Genomic DNA, 20,246 nt, shown 5'->3' with positions numbered 1-20,246 from the left:
TCTGTGATTTACCAGGGGGGTAAATCCCCTCCCACTGTAGAGAAGAATCAGGTTTGTGACCACCTGAGGAACCAGAACATATATAAGTCTATGGAAGCTGATGAGGTGAATCCCAGAGTCCTGAGGGAATTGGCCGATATGGTTGCCAAGCCACTCTCCACAATATTTGAAAAATCATAGCAATCGGGAGAAGTCCCTGGTGACTGGAAGAATGGGAACATTGTGCCCATTTTTAAAAAGGGTAGAAAAGATGACCCTGGGAACTACCGAACTGTCAGCCTCACCTCTGTGCCTGGAAGATCATGGAACAGATTCTACCAGAAGACATGCTAAAGCACACGAAGGACATGGAGGTGATTAATGGCAGCCAGCATGGCTTCACCAGGGGCAAGTCTTGTATGACCAACTTAGTGGCTTTCTATGATGGGGTAACCACGGCAGTAGACATGGGTAAACCAATGGATGTGATCTAGCTGGACTTCTGTTAAGCCTTTGCCACCGTCCCCCACAACATCCTTCTCTCTAAATTGGAGAGATATGAATTTGATGGATGGACGGTACGGTGGATGAGAAACTGGTTGGATGGGCATATTCAGAGGGTAGTGGTCAATGGCTCTAAGTCCAGATGGAGATCTGTGACAAGTGGTGTCCCTCAGGGGTCCTTACTGGGATCAGTGCTATTTAATACCTTCGTGAATGATACTGACAGCAATATCCAGTGCACATTCAGCAAGTCTGCAGATGACATCAAGCTGAGTGGTGTATTGCCACACCGGAAGGATGGGATGTCATCCAGAAGGACTTGGACAGGCTGGAGAAGTGGGCCTGTGAGAACCTCACGAGGTTCAACAAGGCCAAGTGCAAGGTCCTACACCTGGGTCGGGGCAATCCCTAATTTCAATACAGGATGGGGGATGATATTTTTCTGGATATCAGAAAAAAATTCTTCACGGAAAGAGTCATCGGGCACCGGAACGGGCTGCCCAGGGAGGTGGTCGAGTCGCCTTCCCTAGAGGTGTTTAAGGAACGGGTGGATGAAGTGCTTAGGGACATGGTTTAAGGGATTGTTAGGAATGGTTACACTCGATGATCCAGTGGGTCCTTTCCAACCTGGTGATTCTATGATGTGATTGAGAGCAGCCCTACAGACAAGGACTTGGGGGTGCTGGTTGATGAGAAGCTCAACATGAGCCGGGAATGTGAGCTCGCAGCCCAGAAGGCCAACTGTATCCTGGGCTGCATCAAAAGAAGCGTGGCCAGCAGGGCGAGGGAGGGGATTCTGCCTCTTTATTCCTCTCTTGTAAGACCCCACCTGAAGTATTGTGTCCAGTTCTGGACTTCTCAACATAAGAAAAATATGGAGCTGTCGGAACACATCCAGAAGAGGCTACAAAGATTATTCGAGGGCTGGAGCACCTCCCATACGAGGACAGCCTGAGAGAGTTGTGCTCGTTCACCCTGGAAAAAAGAAGGCTCCGAGGAGATCTTATAGCGACCTTCCAGTACCTGAAAGGGGCTACAAGAAAGTTGGGGAGGGACTGTTCACAATAGCTTGTAGCGATAGGACAAGGGGCAATGGACATAAACTGGAGAGAGGCAGATTTAGACTACACAAGGAAGAATTTCTTCACAATGAGGGTGGTGAGGCACTGGCACATGTTGCCCAGGGAAGGTGTGGATGCCCCATCCCTGGAGGTGTTCAAGGCCAAGTTGGATGGGGCCTCGGACAGCCTGATCTAGTGGGATGTCCCTGCCCATGGCAGGGCGGTTGGAACTAGATGATCTGTAAGGTCCCTTCCAACCCAAATTATTCTATGATTCTATGTAATACCTCTGTCTACTTTAGCTTTGTAACTACAGTTTTGAGCACTCTTCCAGCTGTAGATTCTTCCATACTTGAGATATAAACCTATCACAAGAGGAGATTAAAATCTAAAATGTACAAAGAGCTATCAATGAAACATTTAAAATAATAACACTGGCTACAGAAGGCATGTTACAAATTAAAGAACAAAAAGCTGCCATTTTGAGATGAATAAAGATAGCAGATTTTAAATGCTGTTAAGGTACTAAAAGATAACGAAACAACTACTTATGTTTCTAAAAACACTTTGTTGTCTTTGTAAAGAGACAGCCACATATTGAAAGCGAGTTCTCTTGAAAATAAAAGGTTCCTTCCAAAGCCCCGCACAGAATTCTTTTTACTGTAATAGCATCCAGCATCAGTCTTTAAATTCTTACGATGTCAGGCAGAATAAGATAGTAAAAAAATGGCTCAAAAAAAAATCCCCCTTGTTTTTTTTTTTACTTGGAAAAGAAATAACTGGAAAGACAAAGCACCAGCACCACTTCTCTCACTGGAAGAGGCTGATCAGCTGAAATTAAATTTCAGACTAAAGCCATGGTCTTTGAATCTATTTTACCATCTACCTCATGCTACAGTTGGTAGGAATTGAGCTCCTTCACAGTGCGATTTGAGCTGAAGTTCCCACTTCCTGACAAACTAGCAGAGTGGCTAGTAACTTTTCACCAGTACTTTCACTGCTACCATTGGGAAATTCACCAGGAGCCAGCACGTATTTAACTTTTACTTGGTAGCTACTAACATACAAACAAGCTCAAGAGGTAGCATTGGGGCTAAAATTAGCAAGGAGGCAGCATATCACCCCAGAAAAGGAGACTTGAAGGAGCAGCTGCTCCCAAGCAACAGGCAGTGACTGAGGTCTGGAGCGCAGAGCCCTGCTAACCAGCAGAAATTGAACAAGTGACCTAAAAGGAGCTCAGGACTGACTAACAACCAAGCCCAGCCCTTCTTTCCCAAAGGGAAAAACCTTTCCTCAGCCTACTGCACTAATGTCTTTATATTACAGTTTTCAATCTTTCTAGTCAGTTTTCTAGCACATTTACATCCTTTGTAAAGGATGGACAATAGCTGTGTGTTTTAAAGAGAAATTTACTATTAAAATTGATACTTTTTAAAATTGGTTTCTAAGTCAGTGTCAAATTCAGAAACTCCCCTCAATGTATTTTTTCTCTCCAACCTAAATACAGATGACAAAATTAAAGCTCCAAAACTCCCCTCTTTTTCTTGTCACATTGAACACTATTTCCAGAATTTCCAGCAGTTGAAGGTAATTCTTTGAATTACCAGAAGTTAGGCAATGAAAAAGGGTACAAGTATCAGAGTTTTAACAAAAAAAAAAACCCCTCTGCTGTTGCCTACAACTTCCTAGTCGTAAACATCATTAGACTTGCCACTGCACCTCCATGTTCCACCACTCATGTAAAGCCAGACAGACTCTCCCCAAACACCTAAAGTACAGTTAAGTAAATTCAACAGTAAATATACAACTTTTACTAAATTAAATACACATACTCCCTAAAAACCATTCTGCTTAGAATATTTACATCACAATTCTGAACTGAAAACCCAACATTTGCCATCTCCAACAGCAGGGACTTTAGGCACACAACACTACTACAGCAACCCTCTCATACACTTTAGCATTGAAGTATCTGCAAGAAAAAAAATACACAATGTCCAGATTAAGCCTTAAGGCTCTAATCTTTTGTGTAGTGAAAAAAGATGATTACTGGCATAAAAGATCTAGACAGAAGTGACTTTAATCTGGCTTTTGAGTTTAGAAAATTTACTTTGGTCATGTTTTGAAACTTCTTTGCAACATGAGGGATAGTTCTTTAGGCTACTATACTGATGGACCTTGCATACAACCAAACAACAAAGAGCACTGGCATAAAGGCTGAAGTTGTACACCATAGTTGCATGCATCACAGGCACCATAAAATTATGAGAATAAAAAACCCTGTACACATGCCAGTAGACAAAAGGCATGTTGGGTTCAGCATTCACCCCTACTAGAATGGAACAGAATGTGAACAGAATGACCTTGGTATAAACACACCAACCTCAACACTGATCCAGCATATCTTGCTTCTGTCCCTACAGTCACAGTTTTGGAAGGCTGTATTAGTCCCAGATAGCTTCCCAGTGATGACTGAAGTAAACATGGACTCGGCTTTAAAGGAACAGTTCTCTGTATGTTTGCTGGCAAACTCCAATACCAACGACTGACAGACTAGCGAATGAGCTTACAATTCTTTTCAGAGCACCTCCCAGTTTCGGCTGAGGCACAATAAAGAAGCAATGCAAAATGAATCTTGTGTCTCACCAACCAATACATGAACAAAAAGCTTCCAGAGCCTGGAAAGACTAAAGTCTACATTATATAAGAACAATCACTACTCTAAAATTTCACCAGTGGGGTACAGTGATCACATAAAACACACTACTGGTGTCATCGATATTACAAGCATCTAGTTCATTTACTCATTCATTCTACACAAACCAGACTAGTGGAAAGAAACTTAATAACACCACCACCAAAGTCAAAACAACAAACATTAATAACTATTACTAACTGTACCATATTTAACACATTCCTTCAAGTATCAGCCCATTTTCAAGCTATCAAAGTACATTTAAACAGTGTCATTGTCAGAAAGCTTTTTCCAAGATATTCCAGACTGACAGCACATACTACGTGTAAGCCAGAACTAGCACACCATAAAGCTAATGCAATAACACAACACAGCCATTCTTGCCATGTTCCAATAATCCTCAAATATCAGAATAATTCTGATGTTTTGCAAGATTATTGAATACATTTCAAATAAAAATGTATTCTTTTCTTAAAATGTAAGACCAAAATTTCTTTGCAGTTCACTTTTAAGGCAGATTACTTGACTCCTTCATAGTCTGGCAGCTTCTTTACATGGCTTTTTTTTTTTTTGTCACCAGGTATTACAGCAAAATTTTTGCAGATTTTTGATTTTCCAGTTTCATGCAGATGGCTAAGAAACTTTTTTAATATGTAGATTTTTAATTGTGGCAGGAACTCTGAAGTGCTGAAAGGAAGCCAGAACCAGGAATAAAAAAAAAAAAAAAAAAAAGAACAGTTTCTATACAATTAAAGATAGCATCATAATAAGATGCATTCTCACTACTTCTGGGAACCAAACAACCTAAGTGCTTTCACCAAATTAGCTTTTCAACATGCAGATGCCAAATGAGATTTTCATTTTCAACAACTGCAAAAGCATTTATTAAAGAAATTTCCATTATTTAGAAGAATAAGAAAACTTCAAAGCTCTCAAAACTGAAACACTGCGTATTTGAGGAAAAGATAAAGGAATAAATTAAGGCAAATGCTTGCAGAAACAAGCCATGTACCTGCTATCAAAGTGCAATATTCAAATAGTAGGTTGATGGGCAGTGTTTTACACTGAATACAGAAAAATAATGCAACCTGCCTAACCTATAAGAATTCTTTTTTCAACTACAAAAACTACAACTATTCACTAGGCTTCTTAGGTCAGTTTATTCTGACCACAGCTGCTCTCTGTAAAAGCAGCTGTTAATGTTAAAGATTACAAACAGTCCTTCAAAAAAAAAATTACAAACACACTTAGCGTGCTGTCACAAGTACCACTTTGATCCTTTCTTAATTGCATCATGTCATCCGGCAGAAGCCCGAAAAGGCAAAAATACTAGGATACCCATTGTCCCCATGCACACAGAAAGTAACGTGGGGAGTCTCCTCCTTAGTGGCATCCCAAGTAGCAGATGCTCTGTCAGGCTGAGAACTGGGGAGAAAACAGGAAGTGTGCAGTAGGGCTGCAAAAGAAGCTACCCAACTGATGACAGAGTGGGATCCTCACGCCCGTGCAAATGAGTGATTCAAATGGTCAGCACTTCTCTGCACTTGCTACATTTAGATTTCATTGGCGGGTTTGAGGACCCATCAGCAAAAATAAAGGAAATGGAACTGTTTGCACCCTACAGCAAAATAAGGTATGAGCAAGAAGCCTCCACATATTACTGGATTTTCTTATTTCTGAACACAGAATAACAGTGAGCTGCATTTCCCTTGTGGCTGTGCCTCAGCAGATCCGACTCCAGCTGCAGGCTGAACGTTGCTCAGGATCTGTTCTGCAGGGAGCTGTCTGGGCTAAGGTAGTAGAAACAACAGCTATAGGATGTCAGTCAAAATATTTGGTGTGAAACACTTCCTTTTAGGAAGCTGTTGAAGGATAATCAATAGATATGTAAAAGAGACCAGATTCTGGACAGATGAGCAGAAGTTGCAGCCATTTAAAATTACCCATCTCTCACCTGTTTAATTTTTCCCTTTTATTTTAATAATCTCACTGAAAAAACCTTTGCACTTCATTACAAACTCTGAAACAATGCCATTTAAACTGGTGGCGTATTTCCAACCCTCCCCACCCACCTCATGTTGAACAGGACAGTGGAAGAGGGCAGGATAGATTCAAAGATAAATGTAAAACCCTTTATTGCTGTGAATAACTCAAAGAATCTTCAGGAGTTTGACTTCCTGCTCCTTTACCAAGATTTCCAAGCCCCACTGTAATAATGAACACTTCTTGACAAAAGAAGTGACTCTTAGTTTCATCATCCTTCCCAAGGAACCACAACCCACTTTGAGCAGTGGATTTCTCTCCACATCATACCTTTCAGCACCTTTCAAGTAACCCTGACCTCAGCTGCAAGCAATTTTTTAAATAAAATTTGTTTTTTCCAAAGCCCCTATTCACAGATCAGCCCTTAAGTAACATAAATAGTTACAGCTAGTTACAGCTTCCAGAATATTCTGGAAGAACACAAGAATGACTCTAGGGCTACATCCTTAAGGATTTTCATTCCTCTTCAGCATAGATGTGCCAAGATTAATTCCCCTCTTCTTTAGCTATTTTTTCCAACTTTCTTCTATTCACCTTCTCAAGATACTTTTGTTCTAACCTGAAGATGGAAGTACTCTCATCAACAGCAGGAATCTACAAAATAAGAATTTTTATACAGAGTTCTGTACAACCCTAGCAGGATGAAAAAAACTTTCAAAAAGTTACTCTCAGTTACATAGTGAACCAAGCCACCTGTCACCAGCTCCAGAACTTCCTACTTTGTCCAAAAATCAAATTCTGCGTTGCCCATAACTCCTACCACATTCCTAATCTAATACACATACATCAAAAATACCCCACAATTTCTCCAGTGTATTAAGAGACATTATGGCATATTTGTTTTCACTGTTTTTAAAATACTCCCACTGTGATAGTGAGTACCAGCATTGCAAAACACACCAGCTTATAATACACCAATAAAAAACTTCAGTCCCCTGCATACAAATCTGACAGAATTTGCTCCTTGGTCTGGTCCAGCCTGGAAAGCACTCACAGCTGCTCAAATCTCTTCCACCTACTGCCTTGTTAACCTCTGGATCTCTGGTTACATGTTTTTCCCTGTGACTCACTAGTTTCTTGGAACAGGGGAAATCTCTTCCTTCACTAAAAGAATGATCAGCATGCAAGAGATGCAGCTACGAAAACCACACAGACAACAGTTCTGGACAACAATGGTTAACTACACTAATGGTCAACTTCAGCCCTCTGCTTTAGCTTCAAAACAGCCATGTTTTGTTAAAAAAAAAAAAGAAAAAAAAAGAAAAAAGATGAGATGCTAAATTAAAAAAAGCCTTATCACCATAGCCAGCTTACGTATCTGCCTTTCAGCATTACAGAACCCATTTTCCATGGAAGTTAACTTGCATCTACCAGATGGCTACAGATTAAGTTTAACATCTTCAGTTGCTCTTGGTTCTGTGTTTATTCTGCTTAAAAAAAATTTCCTTGTGTCCCTTGACATTCTGCTTTCAAGATGCAGTAAGTAAATAATTAAGGCTCAATATATTTTCAAAAACTATGGAGAAACTTTTCTTTACCTGAAGTTAAATGCACATTACAAAAGATCTGTCCACACTGATAGCTTGGTCTGTGGCATGAAAAACATGTCCTCGCCTAAATGACTCCAGCCAATTAATCAAGAACCTATGTCACAAGCCAAAGGCAAGTTTTTCTTACTAGTAGGCATCTTCCCTACAGACTGTTTACACACATTGGCAAGAAGAAATGTTATTGTTCTACCTCACTAGAGCATCTCTGCTCTGTACCTATATATACACCTAGACCCATGAGTACAGGAAGCATCAGCTGTTCTGAACACTATTATAAAACAAGCCTGTCAATACATACAATAACTTGATTTTTTGCGAAATGAAAGCATCAAAGCATCGATCTAAAGACAGTGAAGCCCCACAGTGGAATATAAGGTGACTTTGAAATAGAAGAAGTATATTTAAGTCCTAAAGCATATAAAGTCTTAAATTGGGAGAAAATCATTGACTTCTTAAACAAAATGAGGATATTACTTCACTTCCACCTTAGGTGAAGATTCAAATTGTTTAAATAATGTTTCTTTTGCCAACAATAACCTAAACTATTACTCCTGCAAACTCTACAGTCATAACGTTAAAACAGAAGTTAAAATATACAAACACTAAAATCTAGAAATATTAAAGTCACACACCTACAAAATATTAATTTTAAAATAAGCTGTATCTGTTTATGTGATTTAATGAGGACAATCTGAAAAGGTTTTCTTTTCTAAGCAGAGAAAGTTTGATTTGCTAGCTTAATCAAACAGTGCAGCAAAAAAAAGGGCAACCCATTTATCACTGGTTTTGCTATGAAAAACCATTCCGTACCTCCAAGCACAATGAGCCACATCCTATATCCCAACTAACTAAAAATTGAGTAAAGCTGCCATTTCACCTAAGCATCATCTGTACATTGATTTAAAGAGATATTTAATAGACCACACTTTCAGCAGTCACTAGGCACTGGGCAATGCTGCAGTTCACCAGGCACCACCCATGCATTCGATGCACCCAAATATAAAGCATAGCTGTTCTTCTCTCCGGTGTAGTAATCCCCTAAAAGCACAGCTCACATTACTTTCAAATACCTATAAGTTAAAACTTATCACCATCATACTTCGTATTGCAGATACATAATGTTGATTCTGCACTGTAATTTTACTGTTACTCAAGACGGTGCCAGATATATAAAAACATGAACAATACGAAGGATATACAGCTGCTCCTTGTAATATGTGTTTGCAATCTGCAGTGGACTCGTTTGTTAGCATTTAGTTAGAATGTTATGTAATGGTTGAGGTATTTGTAATAAAAACAGTCTATTTCTGTTAGCCTGTTCTTCATAGACATAAAAGCTGTCTTCATCTGATTTTTATTAGGACTTCATCTTCCTCTGCTCTTTATGCTTTTATATACTTTTAAAGACTTCTGTCCACTTCATTTTTGTTTCAACAACATGCACACAGTAGTATTTCCTCCCATCTCCTATAACAAATCTCAGCTATTATTTTTATACCTGCTTTCATCCATGAGAAATTTCTATGGGGTTTTGTGAAACTCAGACCCCTCCAAAAATGAGGGCATAAAGCTAGGTGCAGAAAAAATTCCCTACAGAAGACGATCAACTGGTTCTACCAGTAAAACACCACTCGCAGTCCCGTCATTACAAGCCCAACATCCATTCCCAACTAGTGGAAAGGTGGTGCATTTTCAGGGCGGAGTTTTTTTTTCCCCTCAAACCCTCCATTACTCTACATGGCCTCTGAAGACGCTCCACTCTTCTTCAAAAGACAGGGAAAGAATATTTTTAATTCGCTTACATCTCCAATATGCTAAGGGGGGTTATTCCTCTGCAGGAGCTCCCTATAAAAGGGTTTAATCCCTCTGCAAGAGCTACCTTTTTCTTTCTGTCTCCACATCTAAGCCTCTTATCCATGCCACGCTTATATGGTATTTAGACTGTATTTTCCACCCTGTCTCCACTTTCACATCACTCCCCTTAGTTAGCCTGGAAAAAATCCTGGAACAAAGGGCTTGCACTTTCAGTAACCTAGGACATTTAGGTCTGAAATAAACTCCATACGATATAACCACTGTTTTGACCTACATTCCTTCTCTTTACAGACATACAGCACTCACTCAGACAGAACAAAACCTTAGAGAGCTCCCTTCTGAACTGTAGCCTTTTCCTTGTTCCTTGCATCCCATTTCACGGCCCCTAGCAGACTTAAGGATGTAGGGAAACAGGACATACAGAGGTGCATACCATAAATCTGTACCACTGAACAAGGACCCCAGTAACCAAGGTAAAGCTGCAGGTTGATGTAGCTGTTTTTACTGATGTAAAAAGCCAAGGTTCCTATTCTGAAGTCTACGTGACAATAAAGAAATTATCAATTGCTGTTGAACTGCAAGGAGACAAAATATTTTCATTAGCAAAACTCATTGAAATTATTGTGTATTGATTCATATGGCTTTTGTAAGCTATTATTTACCAAAGCAATAGTTTCTGCAGGAAATATATGCTAAGGCAGAGTTCTTGGTGACAAGGACATACACAGAGGCCATAATACTGGCCTTCACACACAAGCACTAGCCTATCCAATTCTCATTTCAGTTTAAGCAGCCAACCTTTGAACACAGACCTCCACCAAAGCAGTTATCCTCCCCAGTCACTAAACACAATACTGAGGAACAAATTGCCTTTTCACTGAACATACAAAGTTCAAAGAACTTCCAAAACTTTGAGATTCCGTAGTCCCAAGGAGACTGTAGTCTCCTTGTACTCTTTAGTTGTGCTAAAACACCCTAAAACTAGCTTTGAAGAAAAATTCTCTAGACTATGTAATTCCAAGAAAATTGACAGCCACTCAGTTCCTGGCAGTCTGTATTAGACGGTAATCCTTTTGTTTCTCACTGATGGACAAATGAGATCATGTCCTGTTTCCTCCCCCCTCCAAAAGCAGTTTCTTGTCTGAGCAGAGCTCTTAAGACCAGACAATGGGCACGCCTGATGCCTCACTGCAGAGGAAACAAAGCTATTAAAAATTATAGTTCTGTTCCTTCTGTTGGAAATAATGCTACTTTCTACCACTGTACCCATCTGACCCCAGTAATCAGAGTGACCCAGAAAAAAGGTACTTCCTCAATAACACAGGGTTCAAGACCTTTCACAAAGGAAAAAGCTTACCAAACATACGTGAGACACAAAAAAAGGAAAGAAACAGAAAAAACCAAAACGTTTCATTCAATGGTTAATACCATGCTCTCACACGCGCTCCCCTTCCCCATAAGGGGGCCTAAACTGGAATCCACCTGGGACATCTTTAGCCTCAAGACCTGCCATCCCTGCATCCCAAGGCGATAGCTCCCATTATGCCCATCGCGTCGTGCCCACCGCCTAGCTGCCTGCATTTTAGCCGTGTCATCTAACCATGCTTTCACCATCCTTTAAGCGCTACCCGTAAGCACAACCCTGACTCCACTCAACCCACCCCTACAAATCTTGTCTCTAGGCACAGAAATTATACCTTCCTGAACGGTGCTTCACTCAGTCCTACATCAGATAACCCAGGAGCAGCCTTTTACCACGCATCTCAAGAACTGTGGATTGGTATTTCCGAGTAAGGAAACAGAGCGCTGCGCCCTGCATGCGGCTCCGGCATCCCGTAAGAAAAGCCTCCCATCCTCCCGCGCTGCTAGAGAAAGAATCCCAGCCACAAAGCGAGCGAGGAGGCACCACGGGGACGGCGCGTTTCTAGCGTCACCTCCCTCGAGAAGGACCCGGAGCCATGACAAAAGCAGCGAGGGGGCAGCCGAGCGGACGGCGGCGGGAACAGCCTCCCGCGACCCCGCAGGAGCGGCCCCACCACGGCGATGCGGGCCCCGCGCCGGCAGGGGCTGCGGGCGGCGGGGAGCGCCCTCCCGGGGCCGCAGGGCCCAGCGGAAGCCGCCCCCGCCCGGGGCCATGCGGCGCAGGCCGCCCGCCCGCCGCCGCCGCTCCCGCCGCCTGGCCGCGCCGTGGGAGGCGAGGGGAGGAAGGGGGGGACGCTCACCTGACGCGCAGCGCGGCAGGGCCGGCGCTCCGGGCTGTCCCCGGGGCCTCCCGGTGCTCGGCAAAGGCGCTGCCGCTCCCGGCGCCGCGAACGCCTCAGCCGCTTCCACCGCGCCGAGGGGGCCAAGATGGCGGGCGGCCAAGCCGGCGCCGAGCGACGTCTGACGTCACGGCGCGCCCCGCCCACGCGCTGCCGCGCACGTGGCCACGCCATGCCGCAGTCGGGCGGGCGCGCGCGCGCGGGGCGCCGAGCGCCCCCTGCCGGGCGAGGCGCCCCCCGCATCTCTTCTGCATCCTCGTCCCCATCCCTGTCCCCATCCCCCTAACCACCCCCATCCCTAGACTATCCCCCCTCACCATCCTCACCCCATCCAATCCCCATCGCCTTCCCCATACCCAGCCCAATCTCCATCCCCTTAACCATTCCCATCCCATCCACATCCTATCCCCATCCCGATCTTATCCACATCCCATACCCATTCCATCCCTATCCCTCTCCCCATCCCCACAACCATCCCCACTATATCCCCATCCCCAACCCAATCCCCATCCCTGTTCCCATAATCATCACTGTAACCATACCCATCCCCGTAACCACCCCCATAACCATCTCCACCTACTCTGATCCGCATCCCTATAACCACCCCCACCATATCTAACCCCTATCCCTGTCCCTATCACCTTCCCCATCCCCGATCCCAATCCCCGTCCTGATCCCCTTAACCATTCCCATCTCACCCACATCCTATCCCCATCTTCATCTCACCCACATGCCATCTCCATCTCTGTCCCCACTCCCATAACCACCCGCACTACATTCCCATCCCCTTCCCCATCCCCAACTCGATCCCCATCCCTGTCCTCAGCCTCATCCCCTTAACCGTTCCCATCCCATCCACATCCCATTCCATCCCCATTCCTGTCCCCATAATCATCCGTGTAACTATCCCAGCCCTAACTTTACCGACCCACCACAATCCTCATACCTGTCCCCATAACCTTTGCACCACATTCAATCCCTATTTCTGTCCCCATTGCCTTCCCCATCCCCAACCCAATCCCCATTCCCACCCCATCCACATCCTATCCACATCCCCATCTCATCCCCATCCCATCCCCATTAAATCTCCACCTCAGTCCCCATTCCCATAACCATCCCCACTGCATCCAATCCCCGTCCCTGTCCCCATCTCCAATATGATCCCCGTCCCCATCCCCTTAATCACTCCTATCCCGTCCACATGTGTGGGGCCTGGAAGTGCCCTCTGCCTGGTGCTGCTCTGCGGGAGGCTCACTCCTTGGTGCTGGTGAGGGATGCCAAGTGTGCAGGGCTTGTCCACTGGTTTTGCAGAAAAATTCCCAGATGAAGTCACCAGCAGATACTTGGAAGGGTCTGCCTTCTCGCCATGGGCTTTAGGATTCCCGGCAAGCCTGAGGCTGTGCGAGCAATGTCAGAGATGCTCACCCACTGTGATTTGTCACTGAGGGTGTTACTTCTTAGGAAGGAGCTCTCCCTTTCTGCCACAATGTGGGGCACTGGCTCCACTTGACTCCCTTCATCCCCAATAATAAACCATTAATGAATCCATCAGATAAAACCAAATCCATGGGGTTTATTTCTGGTTCCCTACTTCATATTCCAAAAGTTACCATACAAACACAAATATTGATACAGGTAATTTGATGGAAGAAGCTCTGGCTAGCCAGGGAGGAAGGCTGCTTCCCTGCACACAAGCCTATCTCAAAAGGGCTCTTCTCAAAAGCCCTTTGGAGATCCACCCTGGTGCTGTTGCAAGGTGGGCACAGCCGGTTTGGGGTCAATCCTCCATGTGGTAAAACATTGGTGGGAGGAGGCCAGGCACCAGGCAGTGTCTGGGCTCCTGCCGGCACTGGGCCAGCTCCAGCCCTGCTGACAGTACCCCGCAGCACAACTTCACATCATCCCCAGCTTGCCGGGGACCAGGCCTCACCAGATTTCTTCTGCAGCTGGGGACCTACTCAGGGGCTCCAGCCTGACCTGTGGTACTTAGAAAGCAGGCAACCTGCCATGAGAGCTGCCGACAGGGCCAGGAGGCGCATCCAGTGCCGGCTGTCGGAGACGTTGGAGGAGTCATCCACCACCCGAGTTCTCAAGGGCTTCAGTGTCCGCTGCCACTGAGTCAGGATGGCCTCTCTGGCCCCACTCCACTTGCCGTGTCCCACCAGTCGGTACTGGTAGGGAGTGCAGGGGCCAAAGAAGATGGTCAGGGCCAGATAGGGGTCTGTCAGGAGCAGCTTCAGCACGCTGGGCTTTACACCAGCACATGATGCAATGTCATCAGTGTAGCTGATAAAACTCATCTTCAAGTTCTCCCTCTCAGATGGATTCCTTCAACGGGGCATAAAAAAGACAAAATCAAATAACATCATCCCATATTGGTTCCTGGCTCCAAGGAAAATCAAAAGCTCTGGGCTCAAACCGGAGCTGAGCCCTGGTCTCTGGGACCAAACTCCTTCAGCCTCAAATACACCTAAAAGCACCCAAAGAGCATCTGTGGGTTGGTCCCCAGCAATTACGTGGGGCAGTGAACAGGCACAAGCTTATTTTGTCTCTGCAAACTTGTTGTGCCCTCAAAAACCATTCTACCATAATACAGCCAGTATTTGGAATTCCAGTGATGGAATACCACAAATACTCACACTACATCCTTCCCTGAGGTTCACAGTGTGGATTTGGCTGATTTTGAGAGGAAGAGGAGCAGACATTCACAGATAAGAGTGCCAAAGGGGACTGGGAAAAACTGGGAGATGCAGAAATCTTCCCGTGCTGGGAGGGACCTCCAGGATTTTTCTGCTAGAGGCCTCATCTCCCTTGCAGGAGGAAGGACATGAACTGATTCTGGTTCTGCAAATTTGGGACCGCCTCGAGTTTGTCTCCATTTCACCTCAGACTCCCATATTTCTGTGTAACAGCATCCATGAGGACAGTGTGCGAGTCCGCAATAGCCAGGGCTCCTGGTGACAATCCCTGTGGCTCTCTTTTGTCTCACATTTTCATCAGTGTCCTATGATCCAGCCCTGCCTGGCTGGCAGACCTACCCTAACCTGCTCCTTGGCTGCCCTAAAGTCCCTCCTCTTGCTCCCAAAAGCTGCTGCAAGCAGCACATCCGCCATCACCTCACCTGTCCCACAGTCTTGAAGACACCTCTCGACCTCCTGCAGAACTGCAGTGCCAACAAGGCAGGACATCAGCTCCCACGTACATGATGGACACGTTCCAGGCTTGCATAATCCTCAAAACCCACCACCAACCCGCCCCTCCCACCTGCATCATTCAGCTCCAGAGGGCTTTCTGGACGGGGCTTGGCCCTGACCCCAGCGCTCCTCACTGCCTGGATTTGGGAGCGAGAAGCCACGAGATGGCACCCTTAGTTTGGAGGAAACCAAACCTCCAGCCTGAGATGCTGTGAATGAGGGCATGGTTTTAGATGCCCAGCAGAAAGGACCTGCAGCTCCTGGGTCTTGCTGTAAGCTGCTCCAGAACATCATACCATCAGTGTCTTGGTCTGTCCTCCATAAAGGAGCCACAACAGCATTTCCTCACCTCACTATGAGTGGTAAGGGAATAAATGCATCCAAGAAGAGTTGGATGTCCTAGGAGGGTCTCTTGCACAACTGTTGTAGGGACCCCTTTTTCCTGGGGTTATTCTGGCACGTAGCACCTGTTGCACCCCAAGTGCATCACACACCTACTGACCGACGGCTTCTTCTTCAAAACATCAGCCATCATCTTGCTGGCGGGTGGGAGCTTGTTCCAGCCTAAGAAGAACAGAAAAACTGGAGACCTCAAAAAATACCTTAAGCTGAAAAGTTCACCCCCTTCCCATACTCCCAGCCCCTTTATCGAGAGCATTCATGCTTGCTGGTTACAGCAGCATGCATGGAGCAGCAGGGACATGGGGATGCAGTTGTCGGGGCAATGACTACAGTCCTACTAATGCCCATGGCCACCATGGGCACTGTGGTAGGAGCCAAAATATGCCCTAGACTCTGTGAACAGTAGGTCAGGCTAGCCCAAACTTCCCACCCCAGCAGAACCCTCCCTTCCTGCACCCCATCTCCCACCTGCAAAGATCCCTGTCACCCAGCGAGCCTGCATTTCTGATCCCACCATCACAGAACCAGTCAGCTGGACTAAGCCAATGATGGCCAGCGTCGGCTTTTCCAGTTGGGGAAGGAAGATGCACTTATAGAGGGAACGGTTATCATCGATAAGGCTGCGAACAGGCTCATCAAGGAAGGGAAATGAGAAGTTGTATCCTGTGGCAAAAAGCACCACGTCGATGTTTTCTTCAGTTGTGCCATCTTCAAAAACAGCAGAGTTTTCAGTGAACTCCTTCACTTTTGGCTTCAAGATGACAGTTCCAGAGAGGAGGCAAAAAGGCAGCTCTTCATTAACAATTATCTTGAAGTTGGAGCTTGCAATTGGAAAAGAAGAGGACAGCAATGTTAGCATCTGGGAGGGACCCGAAACATCTTTTGTGGCCAGAGTTCCCTTCCAATGGTTTGCTACTCCACAAATATCCCCAGAGATTAAAAATTAAGGATTTCACACCATTAAAACCCCTGACCAACCAACAAAACAGTCAGAAAAAAACACCTTTTTGTGGAAGCCAAGCCATAGATCTCGTGGTTAAACCATGAATTGAACTTCCTAAACCTGATCCTGTTGGTGAGGGCTGATGGGAGAAGCCAGTTGAGAAAGTGGTTGAAGCGGGTGGTGTTGACCATGTCGCAGGGGAAGCCATGATCCGAGACCCGACTGATCACCCATGTGCTGCTCCTGGTGCTGAGGAACACCTAGCGAAGAAGGCAGGACTCAGCTTTCTGCCCAGACATCTCATTGCCAATTTTTGCCCCAAATGGCAGATGCTACCTCCTGTGCTCGGGCGCCCAGAGGGTTACACCAGGGGAAAGAGATAGTATCCAGATACACCAAACAGCTCACGGTGGCTTCTGCAAAGATCCCACCACTGCTGAACAGCCACTCTGCTCCTCAGGTGGCCCAAACCCTCCAGGAATAGCAGAGCTTCTTCAACTGCCCCTAATATAAAGGTCTATTTACCAAGAAACCCAGTAGGCAAAGCTTTCTGTGAATACCACAGGCCACTACATCTTGTGGTCCCTGGCTGGGCTTGGCACCACCATGGAGCCGTACCTTTGCAGCCACATGGCTCAGCTCCACGGACAGGTCCCCACCGGTGTTGCCGATGCCAACCACGAGGATCCGCTTTCCCCGGAAAGCCTCTACATCTTTGTATTCCAGGCTGTGGAGGTACTGGCCTTTGAAGCGAGTGTCAATACCTAGGCAGACAGCAGGGAGCAACTCCTACTGACAGCATCTCCTACTGATTTGCCCCAGCCTTGTGACCGTACAACCTCTGACCCTCCAGCCTCCAACTCTGCTTGATGCTGAGAATCCGTGGAGGTCTTGGCTTCTTGTGAGATGCCAACCTGCTGCACCTCCTTAGCATGGTGTTACTTTGCAAATTCTTATGCAGGAGCCTGGCTGCATATTTACAAGGCATTTTTCCCATTCCTGGGAATGTCCCCTGCCATTCCCATGGGGTGAGGGCCTCACCTGCCCCTGCATGGGGGCTTCGTGGAGCAGGCAGGCTGATGGAGGAAAATCCAGCCAAGAGAGCTGTGGGTGCTGGGTGAAACCCTGGGGAGCAGCCCCAGCCCGCCCAGCTGCCAGGGCAAGGCTTACCTGGGAAAGAAGCCAGCGGTAAGTAGGGCTGCTGGTAATGGCCAGTGCAAATCATGACGGCATCGAAGACATGCAGCTCCTGGAAACCGTCAGTCTCAGTGATCACCTCCCACTGTCCTGAGGTGGTGAAATCGGGGCGCTTCCTCACGCTGAGAGCTGTTGTCTTGCACCAAAGCCCAACAAAACAGCAGTCAGGGACTGTGTCGCGTTTCAGAGAGTACCTGACTGCTAAGGGCTGGGGCTGCCAGGGGCAGGCCGGGTCCCTGGAGAGCCGCGGGTCATCTCTCCTGCCCCACCCGGATGATGCCTTGGTATCTGCAGCTACCACTGGTCCTTCTCCCTGTGGCATTTGGGGTCCCTGCTCACCTTGAAGCGTATGTGCCGCAGGAGATCAAAATTCTTGGCATACATCCGAAAGTACTCCAGGAGAAGACTGTGGGGTAGGTAACTGGGAAAATCCTCTGGGCAGGGGAAGTCACTGAAGCAGGACATCTCCTTGGAGGTGTTGGTGATAACTGAACGGTACACACTGACCCTCCCACTGTCTGTAGAGTCCTGTGTGAAACCAGAGGTGCTGTTTGCAGGTGTGCGGGAAAGGACTTGCTCCCCTGAAAGTATTTGGGTATTTTTCCTCCTTGTATTCAGATAGAAGAAATAAACCAGGACTAGCTCCCGGTGGCCATGGCTTCTGCTGCCTCCACCTCCACCTTGGAGCTGGTGGGAGCCCAGTGCTTGGGAAAGGGATGCTCCCCAGGGAGCATTGTCACACTTTCCTCTTTGCTGTAGGCACAGGGAACCCGAAGGAGGGGACAAACCCAGGGCCAATCCTCCCCATGCAGGCAGAGCTCACTGACCGTGTAGCGCCAGAGTCCCCCAATGTCCTCGCTCCTCTCGAAGCAGGTGGGCTCCAGCCCCTCGTCCAGGCAGCACTTGATGGAGGCCAACCCACCGGCTCCAGCCCCGATAATGGCCACACGCTGCACCATGCTGTCCTGCAGCAGGCGTTGACCAAGGAACTGTAAATCAAACAGCCCAGGGGTTACCAAAATACCAGTCCCTTCTTCCCATCCCTGGCAAAACACCCCTTGTCTTCTCTGGTTGTAGGTGTCCGCAGAGAAGAACTGTCCTTGGAGAAAGCCATTGCCAGCTCCTGATCTAAGCACTGAAGGTGAGTGCTGCTCATTACCCACTGAGGACGCAGTGATTCCCCACTTGCAGGGGGAGGAAGGAGGCACTTTTAAACTTCACTGGGAGGCACTTTTAAACTTCGCTGGACTGCTACATCTATGTGTTCTCTTTCCTGGCCCAAACAAGGGCAGCTCGCAGCTGTCTGCTTCTGCCTGCGCAAAGGGAAACCTTTTCAAGAAAGTATTTCAGCTAAGCTGGCTCGTTTTCATGCTTTCCTTTTTAATTTCTCATTAAACAGCATTCTCTTGAAAACAAAAAGGGTTTGTTTTTAAAAAAAAAGAGATGCCTGGCTGAGCAGGAGCCCGGCACAGCGATTCATGAATTAGACAGCACTATGGAAAGGCAGCTGGGATTACAGAAAATACAAAAGCTAAGAAACCCAGGAAACGCAGGTTATAAATGGGAGGAACTCAAAGCTCGGGGTGTGTAAACTGAGCTGCACCGAGTTTGACTGGAAAGCAAAGAAACAAGGGAAAAGAATGAACCCATGTGAACTTAGATTAGATAACAAACAACTCCTACTGCAAAGCCTGAAGGAAGAGTCATTTATAGCTTGGTTTTAACCTGATTTTGTGTCAAAAGAGCGAGTTAACTTGAACAGGAGCTGGAGGAAGCAGCAGAAACGCCGGGAAAAGCAAGGCGGACGCAGCCCACGCTCCCTTCCCCACCCCCCACATCCTGAAGCCAGTTTCTCCCAGCCTGAGTCTCTCAGGACAGGACAGGATCAGGGCAGGACATACCGACACTTGCTTGCTTCCTTTTTCCGCAGCCTCCCTTGGCCTTGGGGAAGGGTAGAAACATGCCCGGGGTGCTGAAGCCACCCCTCTTTCCCAGTGCTGTCTATGGATGCCTTTGCTCCGGAGGGTCCCAGTGACACCCCCCCCCCCCCCCCCCCCCCCCCCCCCCCCCCCCCCCCCCCCCCCCCCCCCCCCTCCCCACACCAGCAGTGAGGTGTAGCCGGCAATGAATGCCAAACCCCTGCTGGAGACCCAGCCGCCTGCTTTTAAAGCCGCAAAACCCAGACGGATAGAAGCAAGGAGCAAACCTTGGCGGGGCAGCACTGCGCCTTCGCTGCTTGGACTTCGGCCGAACTTTACTTCAAGTTTCTCTAGCCGCAGGTTTAAAGGAGAGGCTGAAGTCCAGGCAGCTCACCACGGCTCTTGCACCACTGACCTTTACACCCGAGCTTCTCGGTACTGCTCTGCTTAAATGCACCAGCAGAAATTTCTCAACTTATCTGCAGAGGTGCTGCTGGAAATCCAGACTGTAATCCCAGGGCGTCTGCTCTTGCGAGGACTCCCATGCTGCAGCTCAGCACTGCCCCATCCCTGGCAGCAGCTTGGGGTTGTCCTGATCCATTTCCCCCTGTGTGCTGCCTGTGCTGGGCAGGCACTTGCTTGGTATCCCAGGGAAGTCAGTAAAGCAGTAAAGCAGACAGCAT

General features: G+C 46.9%; 2 protein-coding genes across 18 annotated transcripts in view; both read right to left on the bottom strand.

The window, feature by feature from the left end:
• The window catches only part of PRRC2C (proline rich coiled-coil 2C), a 73,668-nt gene extending 61,651 nt beyond the window's left edge, over window positions 1-12,017 (bottom strand). For all 15 annotated transcript variants that reach the window (XM_054072580.1, XM_054072590.1, XM_054072582.1 and 12 more), the window contains exon 1: window positions 11,870-12,017. The gene's annotated coding sequence lies outside the window, so the exon portion shown is untranslated. The remainder of the gene's footprint in view (window positions 1-11,869) is intronic.
• Window positions 12,018-13,479: 1,462 nt separating this feature from the next.
• LOC104058359 (dimethylaniline monooxygenase [N-oxide-forming] 4) lies at window positions 13,480-20,242 on the bottom strand. 3 transcript variants are annotated; one of them, XM_054073144.1, is made up of 9 exons: window positions 19,851-20,242; window positions 18,472-18,633; window positions 17,984-18,172; window positions 17,618-17,780; window positions 17,066-17,211; window positions 16,508-16,707; window positions 15,973-16,325; window positions 15,597-15,666; window positions 13,480-14,236 (listed from the first exon to the last, which is right to left on the bottom strand). In XM_054073144.1, the coding sequence occupies exons 2-9, from the start codon at window positions 18,601-18,603 to the stop codon at window positions 13,867-13,869; spliced, it is 1,623 nt and encodes a 540-aa protein (XP_053929119.1). In that variant the 5' UTR covers window positions 18,604-18,633; window positions 19,851-20,242; the 3' UTR covers window positions 13,480-13,866. The 3 variants fall into 3 exon arrangements, 2 of the variants coding, with proteins under 2 accessions (XP_053929119.1, XP_053929120.1); XM_054073145.1 differs by lacking the exon at window positions 19,851-20,242 and adding an exon at window positions 19,546-19,682; XR_008451007.1 differs by having other exon boundaries at window positions 14,100-14,236; window positions 15,452-15,666.
• Between the last annotated feature and the right edge of the window lie 4 nt (window positions 20,243-20,246).

The sequence above is a fragment of the Cuculus canorus genome, chromosome 8 (genome assembly GCF_017976375.1).
Source record: "Cuculus canorus isolate bCucCan1 chromosome 8, bCucCan1.pri, whole genome shotgun sequence".
Taxonomy (NCBI): domain Eukaryota; kingdom Metazoa; phylum Chordata; class Aves; order Cuculiformes; family Cuculidae; genus Cuculus; species Cuculus canorus.
This window is presented reverse-complemented; position numbering and strand designations above follow the sequence as displayed.